The following is a 17,364-nucleotide window of genomic DNA, read 5'->3' on the forward strand; positions in this document are numbered from 1 at the left end:
TGTGCCATGCATTGGAAGGTAATGCGCTTCGTCGAGGCCTGGTCTACATTGAGGAACAGATATGTGATTTGCAGGTTGTATGTGAAGAAGGGACAGAGCAATTGAAGGTAGACCTTGAGATGTCCGAGAGCGCGAATTGATGTTTTTGATAGGCGGATTTTGCAACGACAGAATGCATGTATTTAATAACAAACATTACCCAATGGGTTCAATGGTGCTATTCCTTGAACTTTGAGGTGGAATTCCGACGGAGGAATTCCCTACGGCGCTCCAGGATGATCTGGGCTTTTGAAAGTTCTTCAGCAAAGATAGATCTGTTTTTCCCAAGCCTTCTCCTCTTTAGCCCGAGGTTCGGTGATATAGCCGATAGCGCATTTCGCATCTCAGCTCGTTCAAAATCTACAAGCATAGGGCGATTGCAGTCGGCATTCCATAAAATATTTCGTGGCGCGACATCACGGTGCAGTACACCTGCAAGGTGAATCGCTTGAAGAGACTGTGATGTCATCTCAATCACGCATGCCGAATTATCCGATTTCATAACTTCCGAGATGGGCTGTCCCGCCCAGCTCAAAAGGAGCATATGGGTATAAACCCCCTCGTCATAGTAATACGGGTATTTTGGGTCAAGCACAACAATCCCGAGGCAAACCGGAATGTGGTTGCCTTGAATATCGTGAAGCCTATGGTATACTTTGTTTTCATGTTCGAGTTTGCGTAAATTGTTGCGTTCGACGCCCTTTGCGAGTAGAGTGTAACCATGCGACAAAAGATGGATTTTAAACGCTGCCCCACAACTTCCCTTCTTGTAGAGAGGGCGACAGTTGGCATCCGGGCCACGGTCCCTGGAGAGCTGCTCTCGGATAAAAGCACGAAACTCCGCTAGCTGGATCCGTCGCTTAAGGTGAGCTAGATAGTTCGGGCAGGAGGTGTCGAACGGACCATCGTCTCGTAGGGCCAGCAAGCACTGCTGAGAACAGTAAGGTTGGCTTTTGATCTTGGGAGGTTCAGCAGGATGGTCTATCCAATTGGCATCGCTGTCTTCGCTGGATTGCCCTTTCTTACCAGATTTTTGATCCGGGTTAGAGCGGGCTCGAGCGTTTGCAGTTCGTCCACGGCGTGCGGATGGCGACAACGGAGATGGAGGCGGAGACGTTGAGGGGGAAGGGCTTCTTGATCGTGGTACAATATCTGTGTGTGGCCGGCATCTAGGTCGTAATGTCATCTGAAAAGGAGGAAGATTGGAAGGGTGTCGGCCCCGATACAGAGGTGAGGAATGCTTCTGCCGAGCGGTTGGAGGTGTTTGCTCCAGGATATCCGAGTATTCAACCGGCCAGATGCCAAGTTCCGCGACGGCATCATACCATTCTTGCGGGGCAGGAGGGGACACTAGAGCTCTTAAGGTAAATGCTAGTACCTGAGCGACGGCAGTTAAACGGAGACTGTTATCGTTGACTTCATCCCGGCTGGGAGTACAGACGGAACACATGACGGATGACGGATCATCAAGGATGCGTAGAAAGATAAAGGCTTCTCCGGTGCACACATAGCCGTAGCGGACTCCCTTGGCAACCATGTAGGAGAACAGCTGTGTGATGACGGCAGCGACTAACCGCTTCGAACAGAAATCAGGATCATCTGAGTCCTTACCAATTACTTCTTTGGAAGGATGAATGTCCTGAGCCAGCCCTCCCACGATTTCATCCCGAGTGAGTTTGTGGGGCGCCTTGTACTCGATAGCGAGCGCTGGGATGTGTTCATCGCCATCCTGGCGATAGATGCAGAATCGATCTGCCTGTCCTCCCGTGACCACTGTGGTCTCTTTTTTCTTTGTTTTATTCTTCTTGCCCATTCTTTCCGGTACTTGATTCAGTCCCGACCATCGGTTCAACGGACGACTGCTGATCACCCTGGTTCAAATCAGCCGCCCGTGTTGAAAGCCCAAGGTTAGCATGGCTTTCAAAGGTAATCGATCCGCGCAAGCCGAATTCCCTCTTAAGCTCATCATTCTCTTATATTCGGTCTATTATGGCCCGCACTTGATTTTCTACCGTTTCCCGTTCATAGTACCGAAGATCCCATTCTGAGGAAATTGGGCTGATAAGTTGGCGGACGTAGTCGAGCTGATGTAGGGAGGGGAAGAGCTTTCCTGTCAAGAAATCGGGATGCTGATCAAGCTTGTCCCACACCTTCATTTGCTCCTCAGTGAATGTGTCCCACAACGTGATGCGAGATGGAACCCTCCGATTTGTCGGTCTCGTTACCGCGCCTTGAGTTGTTCGAGTAGGGTCTGTCACGATCTCGATCGCGACTAACAATTCATGGCAGGCACGTAAAAACAGAGGCAGTGTGTGATGACTCCGAGCTCGCAGCCAAAGCTTCTGCTTCTTCACGTCGTCGTTGCTCTTCTTCACGTCGTCGTTGCTCTTCTTCACGTCGTCGTTGCTCTTCTTCACGTCGCTGTTGCTCTTCTTCACGTCGCTTTCTTTCGCTTCTCGCCTCAGCTTCCGCGTCTTGACGCCATTGTCTTTCTCGATCAAGTTCAGCTCTTTCTCGCTCACGTTCAGCTCTTTCTCGCTCGAGTTCAGCCAACAGTTTTTGTATTGTCGGATCCATTTTAAAGGCATAATCTTATAGTATCTCCCTACAATGCTGTATGTGCTTAATTACACATCGGAAAGTGACATGGAGCAAACGTGGTAAACGAAGTGAATGGAGCGGATTATCTTAATTCCGGGTATATTTTGAAACAAACAACCCACCTTATGAAACTCTGGGCAGAGATTTGAAATATTCTAGGGGAATAAGTCTGCTCAATTCAGACCGTTTAACATGTCCAGTTCTCTAATTAGGTCCGCTCCACTTCCTAACAGCTTACTAAATCAGCTACATGATCTACTTTAAGGGTGAAATATGGACCCCAGCAAATATTCTATGTCTCGAGGAGTGGGAACATTGCTATTCATTACACCTGCTGCACTAAATTTGAACAACTAAATATCTAGAGGTGGCCGCAGCCCAAAGGTATTGTTGGTTTCCAGAAGCTTTTATCGCGCATATGAGAAAATGCCGGCACAATAGTGAACTCCACCGAAAAGCAACCATATGACCTTTATCCAAATGAGCACCACAGGGCAGTAGTTCGTTTTGATTCGCAGAGGAACATCGTCGGTAATAGTCAGCCTCCCCCGACCTGAGTTCCTTGGATTTATTTTCGACGTAGCTGAACGGCCAGCACTAACTAAAGCCCACTGTATATGGAAATAATGCTTACCGACACTCAAATGTTACGTGCTACATCCCGGTTTTCTTTCTTTACTCCCTCTTTCTATCGTCTCGAGCATCGCGGACATTCGATTAAATATTTCAATCATTTCGAGCACCTGGCTATGGATCTCCATGATTTCGTCTTGCGGTGCCGCCCTTGGTGTTCGAGGAGGTTGCTGAAGGTCTTCGCATGTCATAGTTTGCATTCGGCATTGCGGCAAATGTCCCTGGTTACAAGCCAGACGGGTTTCTAGATAGCTACAGGGTTCTGTTGAGACGCGAATTTCCAGTCGATTTGCGGAGTATGGTTTATTACGGTTTAAGAATATGAATATACATATCCAGAACCGGAGAGGTTTTTATATCTCTTCGGAGCTAAATAGACCAACGGAAATGGTTCGAAGAAAAACCAAAGTGAGAGACAAAGAAAAGATGGGGAAGAGCAAACAAAGAAACAAAGGAACAAACAAAGGAATACGCACACAAAGAAAGTACTATACCATGGGCGTAGGCAATAGACCCTCGGCTGGAAGGTGATAGGCGATGTCAATGGAACTCGTGGGCCGGAATCAAATATGCTAAGCAAGCAAAGATCAAACAAAGAGAACCAAAGCAAATGGAGTAACAATCAAGACGGGAAAAGTATGGAACAAATCAGAACCGAAATTGATATTGACATGTACGCAGACGAAGCTTCTAACCAATTGATTTTACAATCTTGCATCCACCGTCCCTGCGCGATCCCCTTTTCTGCTTGAAACGCATGTGGCCCGTCAGAGTAGTCAGTGAAGGCCGCTTGTCCTTCCACTCTGCATGGAATTTTTTGACCAGCTCCTCGCAGCCCGGGATCAGATCGCTCCGCGGTTGCCACGTAGGCCGCCATGCAACACGGTACTCCAGGCGTGGCGTGCCGTTCCGCACGCGGATCCGGGAATCCAGTATCCTTTTGACCATCCACTCCTCCTGTGTTGCACCGGCGTGGCCAGCCGAGATTTGAGGCCGACCCCCTGGATGTGGAGAGACGCTGTCGTTGGGTGCGCGGGCGGTGCCCACTTCGCCCATGGTAAAGGGGGGAGGGGTTTCTGCATGTAGAAGATCAGCGGGAGAACGCGGGACGGTAATTGAAACTGCTGGAAAGCTGACCTGGAACTTCTCGGGGAGTCAATGAGGTTCTATCATCATCCGCCATCCCGTCTAGCTCGTCACCTTGATCGGTGGGCGCCTCGCGGGCAGGCAGCGGTGGTGAAGAAGTCTGTCCACCTGCAGACTTGCTTGTGTGTTCCCCACCGTGACCTATCTCCGTCGAACCATCTACCACGATGGGGCCATCTGAAATAGGGCCGAGGTTAGCGGATCGAAAAGATGTATCATGAGCAGGTCTAGAGACGGACCTCTACTTCCACGCAACCAGTATGCGCGAAGGCCGGCTTCAGTGGCACTTTCCGCAGCCTTATCCGCCTCCTCGACAGGCATCCCAAGGCGGTCGCTGGCAAAACCGATCAGATTCGATCCGGAGGGGATTGTGGCGTGCTCGTCCGCATTTTTGTCCCGTCCCCGCCAAGTTGTCGGCTCCCGTCGTCCGACGAGATCCCCTCCAAAATTCTGTCAAAGTCATTTACTGGAGTTTCGGGTGGCTGGGACCGTTGGCCTGCAGGGCGAGAAGAGATGGGAGGTGTAACAGAGGGGAATAGGCGGGGGGGGGCAGAGGGTGTCTGAGCTGCTGTGACGGACAGAATAGGGAAGTGAAAGCGTCGGCGGTGGGATTGGGTCTACGTGCTGGGGGTTTGGGGGGTGTGAAGATTGCGGGCAGGTTCGGGCTTTGTGGCTTGGTTGCACTCATGGGGTTTGGAGGTTGATAGAATTGGATCTTGTCCATGGTGACTGCGGCCATGGCTTTGCTCTCTGATTTTGGTTTCGGGGAAGAAGCCTTGATTCTCGTTCTGCGATCGTTGCTTTTGGGAGGGGAAAATCCGGCGCTTTTATAGAGCAACAACTAGAAAAGCTCCTCCATCGGCAGAGCGCCCAAAGTTTACGAAAGCCTCATGGATACACCCCAGCATCTTCGGAAAACGCCTCGCCTCCTCACTTCAACACCGGGAACCACCCGCAACATAGTAAATCGATCGCCATGCAACACACGAATGCAACATCGAGCCAGGGTTCCTCCGGACCACACCGTTGGATCAGGCCGGAGCTACGGACCGTGGAAAGGTCACCATCAAGCACACACCCGGAAACGAGCGAGAGCTTGCGTTACCTACGAGGATGAACAGAAATTGGTCATGGGGGCGTAGAATCGTCGACGAATTAGGTACGGAATAACAGGCACATGCGCTGGCACCCACGCCCTTGGATCATGCAGGAGGCCCCGTCTCATCGTCACACGATCACTGCGCCCCCCGATATTCCCTCGCCTCTTCAGCTGCAAACGGCTCAGCGTCAGGTTTGCCGACATCCCTCGCCAATCAACGGAATCGTGGGCCTGGGCGTGGCAGGCAACGCGAAGACGGGATACCGCGCTTGGATACAAGGATCCACGGCCGACATTTCAAGAGGAGCCAATGCAAGTATCGATACCAGCCGGAGGCTCAGCGAAGGCGCCATTTTGCGTCGACACCCCTCCCCAATCAGCTCGTAGTGGTTCCGTCGCATTCCTCGTAATCTCGCTACGTCGCAGGGAAAGGGGGCACGTTGCATCCACGTAATCTCGGGTTTCGCCGGCATGAGGGATTTTTGCCATTGGCCAAGAGCACAGCGAGCATGCACCCGAAATTGCAGGAACACGCCTCCCATGTTACATGGCAGTGTCCAGCCGAGTGTCACTACGCCCCTGGCGGGATGTTGGATCCAAGCAACCTCGGGTTTCGCCGACGTGAGGGATTTCTGCCATTGGTCAATAGCATATAGCGCATGTGCCGAAATTGGAGTCCGAATGGAAAAGAGAGCTAGAAGAAGAAATGTGAGGAAATGGGGATGTTATCGCACGAGACTCGGAGAAAAACCCCTTGCAGGGAGACAAAGAGACACAAAGGGAGCGAGGGAAAATATTCAGAGAGTAAAGCCTGTTGTCCTCAAGCAGAGGCGGTGTGTGTGTTGTGTAAATGTAATCTTTAGATTGACGCGGTCCTTCCAAGAAGACAGAAAATAGGGGGAAAGGCGGGCGCTGACGGGGAGCCTAGAAGGGATTTCGTTCGAGGGGAGGGAGTGGGGGGAAGGGGGCGAGGGGGCGCGAGGGCGCAACGGTTCGGGAAGGAAGCTCGGCAGCAGGCTGTGGGAGGGCGAAAGGGGGGAAGCGGCAAGGGCAAAGGGGAAGGGCGAAGGGGAGGAGCGAGGCGAGGGAGGGAAAATATTGAGAAGGTGGAAGGTGCGTGGTCGAAGAGGGAAGAGGAGCGATCTTATATAGGCTCCCGGGACAGATCGATGATGTAACTCAAAGCGGCGAGCTCGAGCGGCGCCAAACCCGAACGGGCGACGGCAGGTTCGAGGCGGCCAATGGGCGGGGTCGACGGCGGCACGCCAGGCCCGTAAGAAAGTTTATGAATAAGCAGAAGCTTTCATGATCAGTGTTTAATAAAATTATGAGAATTAAATGAACATTAAAAGAAATTCTGCAACTCAATACTATGTAGAAGACAAGATCTGATTAGACTTCAAGAACATAAAAACAGATCACTTCTTGTGTATGCTAGATTACTGCCACATCAAATATACTGTGACAGAGGTGCTGGGCACTCATGATTATCAACTCAACACCCCACCTGGCATCCATGATGTCTTTATATATATATGAACCTGCTTCGACCCGCGGCCGAGGACCCATTCCCCTCACAAAGAACCTCCGACTGGCAGCCACCCACCATCATAGGAGAAGATAACAAACTTGAATGAGAGATTGAAGCAATCCTTGATGATAGAACCAACCGCCGCCGCCGCGAATACCTTGTCAAATGGGTAGGATATGATCGCCCGACCTGGGAACCCGCGTGCGCCATGGAGGACACCGCCGCCCTCGACGCCTACGAGTCATCGCGTAGTTCTAACGATTCTTCCGCGTAACCCTCAATGTTCTTCCGCTCCGTGCTCCACTGCAGGGCGGCTTCTGATATTCTTCCGCCCCGATCTCCCCTCTATAAGAACCCCCTTCGTACAACCTTTCCTTCTGATCTCTTTTCTCTTTCTTTTCCTTAATCAATTCGTAATCTGTATTTAGGATAGTGCTAGATCGTTAATCGATGTACGCCCGTTACAGCTATATTTTAACAATCATGAATTGTCAGATGAGATGTCAGAGATGAGAAATTAAAAAAGAAAAAGGAAATCCATTCTTAATACATGACAATCTCATATAAATAGAATGTGGGATGATTTGAAGTTAAATGTAATTACTCATTAAGATGTGGTGGCGCTTCTTAGCGGTATAAATGGAATCTGAGCGGCGCAATTCTTTTGATAGCGCCCTCCGTAGTCAGTTACCAACCCTCAAAACTAACTTAGCCTCCCCACAAGCTAAAAAAGCCTTCCGTCTGAGCAAATTTTGGGTGCCGCAACCTTACTTCATTATCCTGTCGATGGGCGTTAATTTTAATTTCCTAATAACTATCTTAGTTTCTATTATTTGAGAAATCCCACGACAATGCAGCATGCCTGGGGGAGGAGTAGCTTAACGACAATCAGAAAATTCTGACGGATTTGGAGTCGATCTTCACCTCAAGGCAAAAACTCGTGCATGTTTGATTCGATGGTTCGAGGAATGTCGTGGCAGCTGAGCCGCTCGCTGATCAGGGTAGCTGCATAAAGAGGCGCAGGCCAGGCGATGGCACCACAGGATCGGCAAGGGTCGGGTTTCACCCTTGGGGCATCTTAGGTCGACGTGTGTTGTCTCATACATATGCGGACCAGCTCAGAATAACAATCGTCCTTCTACTATGGGCATATCGCGGAGATGGGATAAGACATCACTGTCCAAAAACCAGAGCGAGGAAACACACACATAAAGGGTTCTTCAGAATATGAATACGGGAGTATGGTCATCATATATTATTTGGCATTATATACACATATATATATCTCTGTGCATAGTGGTGGTTTGAAAAAAATGTATGAAAAAGTTAATGGTCGACAAGACGCAAGTGACTGCGTAAGAACTTGGGTCTGGATGAGGGTAGGGTTGATGGCTCTAGAGAGATTCCAAAGAATTTGTTCTCGACCTGAGCATTGGTCTAAAAATAATGTAGAGATCGACAGCATTAGTTCAAGTCAAATGCAAGAACTGCCAGGTGCCATGGAGTGCATGTTGAAAAGAAACTGAAGGGGAACGGAATAGAAATAAAATAAAAACCGGACACGAGAAATCCTCTGTCATACGACCGCGGGCCAGCCGCTGGAAAGATCAAGGCGATTCCATCCAATAAGTTGGTCAGCGTTCGACATTCCGATCTTGGTATTTGAATAGTGATAGTAGAGCACCGGGCCGTACTCTGGGTGTGTCATGACTCCTCTGTTCAAGAAAATATAGGGTTTTATTATCAGCATTTACTCACTGAGCGCTTGTCGCTGGTTGACTTGTTGGTTGTAAAAGGAAACAACAACAACCGGGGAAAATTATGGGATGGGACAAGAAACAAAACATACTGGCCACCTGGTCCGAATATATCATCGTGGCTTGCGAGGACAGTCATACCTCCCCCTTCAGTACATGGCCGTCCATCGGGACCAGTCTAGTATCGGAATCAGCTACACTACCCCAAATGAAAATCGAGGAACAACAACATGGAAAAAGACTTACAAAAGGGCCAGACGCTTTAGATGACCGACAGGCCTTGATGCGATACTCTTTGCCTTTGGGAGGAGGATGAATATCAAAATCACCGGCTTGCCCCCAAGAGAAGAAAAGAAAGTAATCGTCATTGTTTCTGTAGAGATAGGAAGCCTCGATGCCGTGGTTCGAGCCTGGCTCGTAGGCGAGGTTGATAGCTGAAGATAACGATGATGCTTTGGTCGCATCACCATTCATCCCCAGCTGGTAGAGACCGCCCCAATAAGATCCGAAATTGAAACGGAATGTGCCATCCCCATCCTCAAAGAGGTTGCCGTCAATGGCGTTGAAGTTATCGCTCGTCGTGGTCTGTACACCAATCGAGCCATGATCAGCCCAAGTACCTGGCTCCATGGTTCGGGAGGTTGCCAGCCCGATGGCAGAATTGCGCGAGCCAAGCGTTGACACAGAGTAGTAAACGTGGTACTCATCGTTAACTTTGTAAACATCGGGAGCCTGCATATGATCAACACAAAACTCCATAATTTCTTTCCGTTTACACCTTTCCCAAACCATCAACCACTTACCCAGAGGTCGTGCTTTCCTGGAAGATTTATCGACGAGCCCTGTGGCAGCATGGATTTTGGAGCTGACCACGGGCCCTCCATCGAGGGAGCAGACGAGATGGATATCCCATTGTATGACTGGAAGCGGAAATATTTCCCATCTGACGTCCGTCGGATGAAACCCGGGTCACGGCCATTGCAAGAGCCGCGACACGGTTCCGGATTGGGAACTCCTTGAACAAGCGTCCAAAAGAGGAGCTGGATAAACAAAGGGGTATGGAGGGAGAGCATGCTGGGTAATATTTGCAATAGAACTATGGGTTTGAAAAATATCAAAAGGAAAGGTCGATAGCTTTTCGTCAGGTGAACAGTGGGAAGGGGACAGCTTTAAAAAGAAAGAGAATAAAATTAGATTGACGCCAAGGATTTCCATGAATGTGGGTTAACTTAATCTGTGCATTCCTGGTCATTGCTTTGTGGGGTAGCTCGCGGGCGAGCTTTTGGTATGGGGCATGGGCTGCAACCGGCCAACATAGGAATCGGCGCGGATTGGAAAGGAAAGAGAGTTATACCCAACACAATGTCTCTGGATGGCTCAGTCATAAGATTTAAGTTTTCGGCATCATTGCATTTTTTCGCTGAGCACCCACTAGCAGCAACCTGTTTTGAGGAAGGTGCTATGAGAGCTTCGAGGGGAACTGAACTTTGTAAAGAGACGTGCTTGAGACAGCGCGTAGCAACGCTCAAGTTGCGAACGGTACAAAAAAAAGAAAAAAAAAAAAAAAAGAAAGATAGAGAGAGAGAGAGAGAGAGAGAGAGAGAGAGAGCGCCCATTATTGTGTGGCAGTGTGGTTCGTGCAAGCTGATCACTGCGAGAACTGCACGAGCCAATGTAGCGTTGGAGGGGGCTGAATGCCCTCATTCTCCTGGCTCAATCATCTTGGCGGACCAAGGTGACGAGAAGTCGTGATCTGCGGATTCTGTCAGCCTCAGCCGGCCCTTCAGCCGATTGCCGAAGGGGTGAAGAGTTGCAGAAGAAAGTTCAGCATATGTCTTGGTCCGTCTTGAAAATCCCGAAAATCGAGAGATAAGCTTCGGCCCCGCAGCTCCTGTTCAAACCTTCCAAGCAAACCGGATGGGTGGGATGGTGAGATCAGCATCAGAAGGGAAGCACAGAACACGCATCATCTGGCTGCACAGGTTGCACCTATCTCGAGGTCCCCGCAGGTTCAGTGACAAGGGCAAGGAGCCGGTCAATGTTGATTGCCAAACTCTGGAGTGAGCAATCCACTCGCCACCACCTGGCATGTGTCATCAGGTGTCATTCCCAGGTGTCATGCCTGGTTTCCTCTTTGATACTGTATACTGTTTCACTCCGCCCTGCAAGTTCAATCTCTCCGATGTTGGTCTCGGAAGTCCAAGCCATTCTCCCATGAAAATGCGGTGTTCCCTGTTGTCTAAGATTCGATGTGTACGCTAGCGCAGACCTGTCCTTGGAGCCTCTGGTCCACCATTGGAGAATCACATGATATCAACTGTCCACGGGTGTCACCAAGTCAACAAGGAATCACCTTTCACGAGAGAGCACGATATCCCCAGCAGTAACCTTAAATATGCTCTTATTAGTTATCCAAAACCATGCTAATCTTGCCCAGCAGGATCATCATATATGCCAAACGCTGGAAATAGGGTATGCCGTTAACCGTAGCTTTGCTAAGACCGAAAATTTTTCGGCATCAAGCGCCAGAAAATAAAATCAATGACGTTGCATAAGGGTATAGAAGAAAATTGAAAAAAAAAAAAAAAAAAATGAACCCCGAAAAAACAGGAGTAAGAAGATTGGACATGAATGGGAAAACAACAAAAAGCACGCTACCAATGAAGAAAAATCCCGAAACCCGAAAATCCAAGGCCAAAAAAAAAAAAAAAGAAAAAAGAAAAAAAAAAAAAAGGATCTAGCAGCTAATTCAACCCATTCCCATCGCTACCACATCGGCTCTTCCCCCGCCAACTTCCCCATGGCCACTTCCATTTCCAAAGCCAATTCCAGAAACCATGATCACCAGGAGCCTTCTCACCCCATTTCGGCGATGGCAAACAAATCCCCAACCGCCAAAAATAATCGCGGTGCCCAAACAGCAGTTCCCACAGTCGATAGCGGTGAGGAATAGGGCTCCACTCTGTCAAGACCTGGTTGATTTCATTATTATGGTCTTGAACTCGGCCTTGCATCCGACCCCCCAGCCTCGGTCCGGACGATAACAAGGGCAGTTGTTGCTGGTGCTGTTGTTGATGGTTAAGAGATATAGTAGTGTCCATAATTACATCATCATCATCATCATCATCATCATCATCCATGTAATCATCCATGTAATCATCCCCGTCATTCCCAATGCGCCCGGCATCTGACATTCTCAATTGGGTTGTGGATAAAGCCAGGGTGAAGGGCAGTAAGTATCGTTTATCCGCTAGTTCAGATCCAGCGATGCATTCAGGGTCTGCATCGCCCGCGCAGTGCTGAATATCAGAGATCTTAGGAGGCAGATCCGGTTTTGAGATATATATCTCGCCCGCGTGAGATCGGTAGCCCCATTCCGACAAAGGGAGAAGAGGGACTGGGTCGTTAATGTGCGTGACGCGGTGATAGGAGAATGTCTTGTTGGCGCTGTTCCCCGCTTTCCGCTTATTGCCGTAATTCAACGATAGCGACGAATTTTTTAGACCGAATACCACATCTATATATTCCACCAGCCCCTGGTTTCCCACCCTTGGCTCCCCAAACGTCGTTACCTGTGGCTGCCAGCCTCGAACCTGAAACTCGAGGCCGGCAAGGGAGGCAACGGCTCCGCCCAACGAGTGTCCCACCAGGACCAGCTGGTAATCGGGATACTTCGCCATCGTTTGTTTTAGAGGCTTCAGCAGTAAATGTCTTGCGTTCTTCCACGATTCCATGAATCCGGCGTGGACAGCGCAGTTAATGCAGCGTGGCTGGTCTGGCGAGGCTGGGTTTTTGGCAGGGTATGGAGCGTAGACCTGCGGGATAGCAGAGAGGTCCGCGATGGTGTTTGCAATCGAGTAGGTGCCGCGGAATCCTATGATGATGCGCTTGCGCCATGGTGAGTGGGAGAGGACGATAAAGCCGCATGAATCTGAGAGAAATGGCCCTGAGTTCCAGGTCTACATTGTGTTTTTTTGTTGTTGTTTTTTTGTGATTAGCGAGTCGTAGCAAGATATATATGTAGCAAAAGATATGGTACGGCGTATACTTTGCGATAATATCTGATATTTCGCTGAAGCTCCATGGATTTACTTACCGTGACTAGTTCAAAGCCTTCAAATTCATGACACCGTCCAGCGCAAATGAATGGCTTATACACGCCTGTCGTCCCAACGCAATAGGTTATATCAACAATACGGGAAAGCTCCTCAAGAGAGGTAAAAAGCTCCTTCGATATCGTGCGTATCTCCCTCGGACTCCGTGTCGTGTCATCAATATAATCGGCCCGATGTTCCGGGGGGATTGCAGCGATGCTGTGAATTATTGCGGAGAAAACGAGGATGAGCAATGGCTTCATCGTGACAGTAGTTGGACAGGAAGCAACGCGTTCATTGCATTCCTTTATAATCTACTAGCAAGAATAGGGAAACTTCAGTCATCCTGGGCCATGGACAATAGTTGGGTTGGGAGTTTAATAAGGCTCATGGAAGACTAGAACCTTGGAACGTTTAACTGCTCACACGACCTGCTCTGGTCATGTGACGTAAAGAAGCATTGGACATTTTAAGGTTTCGCAAATAAAATGACTTGATCAAATGATATTCAAAAAAAAGATTGCTAAATAGAAACAAACTGAGTAGTTAAACAAAATCTTTGGCATATGTATGTGGTATAACACCAAAAAAAAAAAAAAAAAAAGAAAGAAAACAATTTTCATCGCAAATCCGGAAAAGTATCGATACCGTCCCCAAACGTTCCACATATAAACTAACGAAGTGATCTCGTGGTATCGATATATAGCTCATGCAACATGCCATACTTCTAACCTTGAATCAGAATTACCTCCCCAAATCCAAACTCGGCACAATAACCGGTCCGAATTTAACAACATTTCCATAGGCACCTTCCCCTTGCACCAAGAAATCTACTGCAAGACTCAACTTGGGAAACGAGCCTGGTGCTGCCATTATTCCCGGTGTTGTTGGACTCATTAACCCGTAATTCGTCTGTACATTTTCCGGATCATATCCCACGATGGCCACGTAATTACGGCGGCCCATGAGTTTGCGGTGTTCGCGTGGTTGACCCGCTCGCACTATAACGCGGTCTGGAAGATCTCCATCATGTCTTCCTTCGTATCTGTGACGGTGCCAGGGGTGGCTCGTTGGCCGTTTGCGGGAATGTAGAGCGCCTTATTACCGCCGTGGAGGAGTTTCATGACATAGGATGGTGGGGGCGTGTTGACGACGGAGGAGGAGATGATTTGGTATATGGTTTTGTGGTCAGTTGGGTGCGAGGGGTCGTGGACGAGGCCAGCGCCGCAGCAGTTGACAACGCCTGAGAGGAAAGTCATTCGGATGCTCTTTTGGTGGGCAATTCCTTGGAGGGTGCGGATGAGATAGGTTCGTTCAAGATCCTGGCAGAGAAAGGTGAATAAATTATTATCGTATTGACAGCAACTAAATAAATGATAAGAAATTTACCTTCGAGTCATGAGTCCACTGATCCCGCAGTTCATCGAGGATTTCAATTTCACCAAACGGACTCAAAACGCTACCCATTAGTCCGGACTTACCAACAGCTCTTTTTACAGAGTTGAACCCAGATCCCACTGCGTTCTTAGCACCCACAACACCAGCAACGGAGCTGGTCACTTTACCGAGGACATTGTAAGCTCCAGTAACAGCTTTTTTTCCGGTAGCTATCGTCTGCGCGAGGTGCTCCGTTGACTCTAACCGTGGGTATATAGGTGGTACGGAGATCATCCAGATGCAATGTTGCACGCTGGGAGGTAGCGTTACAACTTTGGGGAAGAGACCCTGATAGGTAGGCCCTGCCATGACTTGATGGGGGTTTCTTTCCGAACGGCAATCAGGCCCTACCACAGCGATGGCAGGGCCAAGGAATTTAACGAAATGCCACCCTGTTCCAGTTATAGTAAAAAGGTCCATATCGTTGCTCACATGGCGCAAAATCTCTAAAGTTGTATGGTGCTGGAAAAGAAGATACATCTCGATGCCGATTCTGCCAATGTTCTTGAACATATTCGAGAACTGCATGTGGTCCGGATATGAACCGAACCCGTCGAAACTGAAAAAGAAGGTATATTAGAAAAAGGGATGCAATCAAAACGGCGCGAACATATATTGAATGGGGAAATAGGCATACATATCGTGATCATCAACTTGTAATACATGAGGAATCTGAGCAAATGCTTCGCGCATGTGCGGTTGATCAAAGTGGCTTGTATAGTAGTGGAAATACGCATGTGTAACATCCTCCTCATGGGCGGCGGTCCACACTGCGCTTTTCCTCTGCTCCTTGCCGCTAATGGTAAGCCATTGTTTGAGCGATGGGATCTCTTTCCAAATCCGATCGGCATTGATCTGGCTTCCAAGTCCAAGGTGGACATGGAAGCCTCCGCATTCCGTATGTTTCTGCATGATATCTTTCCACATGTATCCAGCACCACCAAGGCGGGCTCTCTCATTGGCACTCACACTAAGGGAGAAGTCGTTTCCAGATGTTGCAATAAAACGCCAGTTGGTTTCATTACGACCTGCGACGAGGAATTCATATCTTGTGCATCCTAGGTGCGAGGTGATCGCATATGTCCACTTGGCAGGGTACTCTTCCATGGTCAGATCAATGCTATATTTGTAGAAAGTCCACCGCTGGTGCGTTGAAATTGGCAGTCCTTTGAGTTGTCTCGGATTTGGAGACAAGTCCACGCTCTGATGAATGTGGATGGTTGGCGGCTGGGGTGCATCCGTTACCAGTAGAATTGAGCCCAACCAGAGTCCACGTTCCATGTCCATGTTGGTGTAGCGAAGATAAGGGCCAAAGTATACTCCATTGGTTGGGGCAACTTTATACAATTCAACGCCGCTGGCAGGTGGTGGGCCAGTGAAGGCAGTACTCATACTCATAACGCTTCCCTCATACCCGGGTGTCATAGGGAGACCCGGTGACCCTAGTGGATGTCCAAAGGTAGATAGTCCAGGCGATGCCAACGGATTAGGCCCAAATGTAGAAAGGCCCGGGGAAGCAATTGTGTGGCCACCAAAAGTGGTAACTCCTGGTGACATGGGTTCATTTAAGTTGAGAGGAGTCGGCCCTTCGGAAATTCCCATTGGGTAGATTGAGAGGGAAGGTGAATGTAATAGTATTGTCCGGAGTTGGGATCCAAGTGTGCAATCCAGCCTTCAGGGAGTGGAGGAGGGGAAGCTGGGGAGGGCCCAGGAGGTGCAGGCGAGCCGTTAAGAGGAGTCGGTTGGACACCAGGTTGTCCATTCTGGGTATTTGGTTGCGAAGTGCGAGGATCAGCTTGTCTGGGGTCATTGGCAAATGCTGGATGGCCCTGAGTACTCGGAGCATGAGTGTGGGAATGGGGTGCCAGCGTAGATGGCGTCATAGCTGCAGTGCTCATCGCGATCATTGAGGCGGGATGAGCGCCTGCGATAGCGACAGCGCCTTGCTTTTCATTTGGGTAGCTGTGGGGCGCAGACCCACCAGGTCCTGGTCCACCAAGGCTGGAGTACGCGGGAGGAGGAGAAGCAGTCAAATTCATTCTCTGGAAATCTTCCTCTAGTGGGTTGTGGTTCTGATGGTAGCCAGCAGGGTGGCCTGGGGGTGGATGGCTTGCCGGGCCTGAAGTCTGCGGAGGAGGCACGGATGTGGGAACGGGTCCCTGATATACGGTTGGTGGACCATGCGGTTGGCTACCGGGTAATTCTGTCGGCGTCCATGGTCTGGGAGTCGAGTTCTGAGGTTGGGAGAGGTGGGTTTGTGTTTGGGGAGCGGCATACTGCTGGGCACGCTGTTGCGCCGCAGCACTCTGGGCCTGGAGATTGGTGAGAGTCGAAGTGCCGGCGATTCCTGCTGCAGCGTATCGGGATTCAATATCGGAGCGACCTGGAGGCACAATTGGAGTTTCTGGTGGAGGAGGAGAGCCGCGGTTTGCTTTCGTCGTTGAGGTCGAGGCGGTAGAGCCGAGACGATTGACCGAATGAGTTGGCTGCGGGGCTGCTAGACTCGATGAAGCCGGAGCATTGCTTTGTGAACTCCAGTATTGCTGGGGGACATCGGGATACGAGTTCACCTCCGCAGAAGGGTTTCTCCGTTGTTCTGGCATGCCTCCAGTGTGCCCGCCTCCTCCTGGTGGGCGCTGAGGAATTTTTTGAAACAATCCTTCTTTATCTGACGTTTGAAGTATTGGAGACTCCGGTAAGGGCTTTGGGCCAGTTGTTCCTCTTCTCTCCGCCAGACTAGACTGGACTGTCTTCGAATTTCGTCTTTCCCGAGGCCGCAGAGAAGGAGGTATGTCAGCAGGACTCGATCCTCCTGAACCAGAATAAATGCGGCGAGGAGGGTTTGGACGATTGTTTTACAGTGGAGGGCAACGGCCCACGGTCAGGATAAGGGGGCCTGGTATTGGAGGGGCTAAAGGATTGCATATGATGCGGCCGTGGACGGTCGTCCTGGGTATGGCCAGGGGTTTTGCGGGGGTGGGCTTTGTCGGAGGCGGACTGAACGTCGGACGCTGCGCGGTATTGCCA

The 17,364-nt window shown here is 49.8% G+C and overlaps 7 protein-coding genes across 7 annotated transcripts; 1 reads left to right on the forward strand and 6 right to left on the reverse strand.

The window, feature by feature from the left end:
* Nucleotides 1-217: 217 nt before the first annotated feature.
* HCAG_04124 (predicted protein) lies at nt 218-2,627 on the reverse strand (the record flags this gene model as incomplete). The annotated part of the gene is made up of 2 exons (XM_001540234.1): nt 218-1,910; nt 2,071-2,627. The coding sequence occupies 2 exons, from the start codon at nt 2,625-2,627 to the stop codon at nt 218-220; spliced, it is 2,250 nt and encodes a 749-aa protein (XP_001540284.1).
* A 1,336-nt stretch (nt 2,628-3,963) lies between these two features.
* On the reverse strand, nt 3,964-5,158 carry HCAG_04125 (predicted protein; the record flags this gene model as incomplete). Its single annotated transcript, XM_001540235.1, has 4 exons — nt 3,964-4,349; nt 4,411-4,596; nt 4,659-4,859; nt 4,999-5,158. 4 exons carry the CDS (start codon nt 5,156-5,158, stop codon nt 3,964-3,966), a joined length of 933 nt encoding a protein of 310 aa, XP_001540285.1.
* Nucleotides 5,159-5,408: 250 nt separating this feature from the next.
* Nucleotides 5,409-6,827, forward strand: HCAG_04126 (predicted protein; the record flags this gene model as incomplete). The annotated part of the gene is made up of 4 exons (XM_001540236.1): nt 5,409-5,557; nt 5,630-5,924; nt 6,416-6,631; nt 6,684-6,827. 4 exons carry the CDS (start codon nt 5,409-5,411, stop codon nt 6,825-6,827), a joined length of 804 nt encoding a protein of 267 aa, XP_001540286.1.
* A 1,548-nt stretch (nt 6,828-8,375) lies between these two features.
* Nucleotides 8,376-9,879, reverse strand: HCAG_04127 (arabinan endo-1,5-alpha-L-arabinosidase A precursor; the record flags this gene model as incomplete). Its single annotated transcript, XM_001540237.1, has 5 exons — nt 8,376-8,486; nt 8,632-8,764; nt 8,899-8,984; nt 9,053-9,538; nt 9,610-9,879. The coding sequence occupies 5 exons, from the start codon at nt 9,877-9,879 to the stop codon at nt 8,376-8,378; spliced, it is 1,086 nt and encodes a 361-aa protein (XP_001540287.1).
* A 1,671-nt stretch (nt 9,880-11,550) lies between these two features.
* HCAG_04128 (predicted protein) lies at nt 11,551-13,163 on the reverse strand (the record flags this gene model as incomplete). Its single annotated transcript, XM_001540238.1, has 2 exons — nt 11,551-12,765; nt 12,903-13,163. 2 exons carry the CDS (start codon nt 13,161-13,163, stop codon nt 11,551-11,553), a joined length of 1,476 nt encoding a protein of 491 aa, XP_001540288.1.
* Nucleotides 13,164-13,901: 738 nt separating this feature from the next.
* On the reverse strand, nt 13,902-15,618 carry HCAG_04129 (predicted protein; the record flags this gene model as incomplete). Its single annotated transcript, XM_001540239.1, has 3 exons — nt 13,902-14,222; nt 14,290-14,896; nt 14,975-15,618. The coding sequence occupies 3 exons, from the start codon at nt 15,616-15,618 to the stop codon at nt 13,902-13,904; spliced, it is 1,572 nt and encodes a 523-aa protein (XP_001540289.1).
* A 284-nt stretch (nt 15,619-15,902) lies between these two features.
* HCAG_04130 (predicted protein) lies at nt 15,903-16,940 on the reverse strand (the record flags this gene model as incomplete). Its single annotated transcript, XM_001540240.1, has 1 exon — nt 15,903-16,940. One exon carries the CDS (start codon nt 16,938-16,940, stop codon nt 15,903-15,905), a length of 1,038 nt encoding a protein of 345 aa, XP_001540290.1.
* Between the last annotated feature and the right edge of the window lie 424 nt (nt 16,941-17,364).

This window comes from Histoplasma capsulatum, genomic scaffold (assembly GCF_000149585.1).
Source record: "Histoplasma capsulatum NAm1 scaffold_4 genomic scaffold, whole genome shotgun sequence".
Taxonomy (NCBI): domain Eukaryota; kingdom Fungi; phylum Ascomycota; class Eurotiomycetes; order Onygenales; family Ajellomycetaceae; genus Histoplasma; species Histoplasma mississippiense.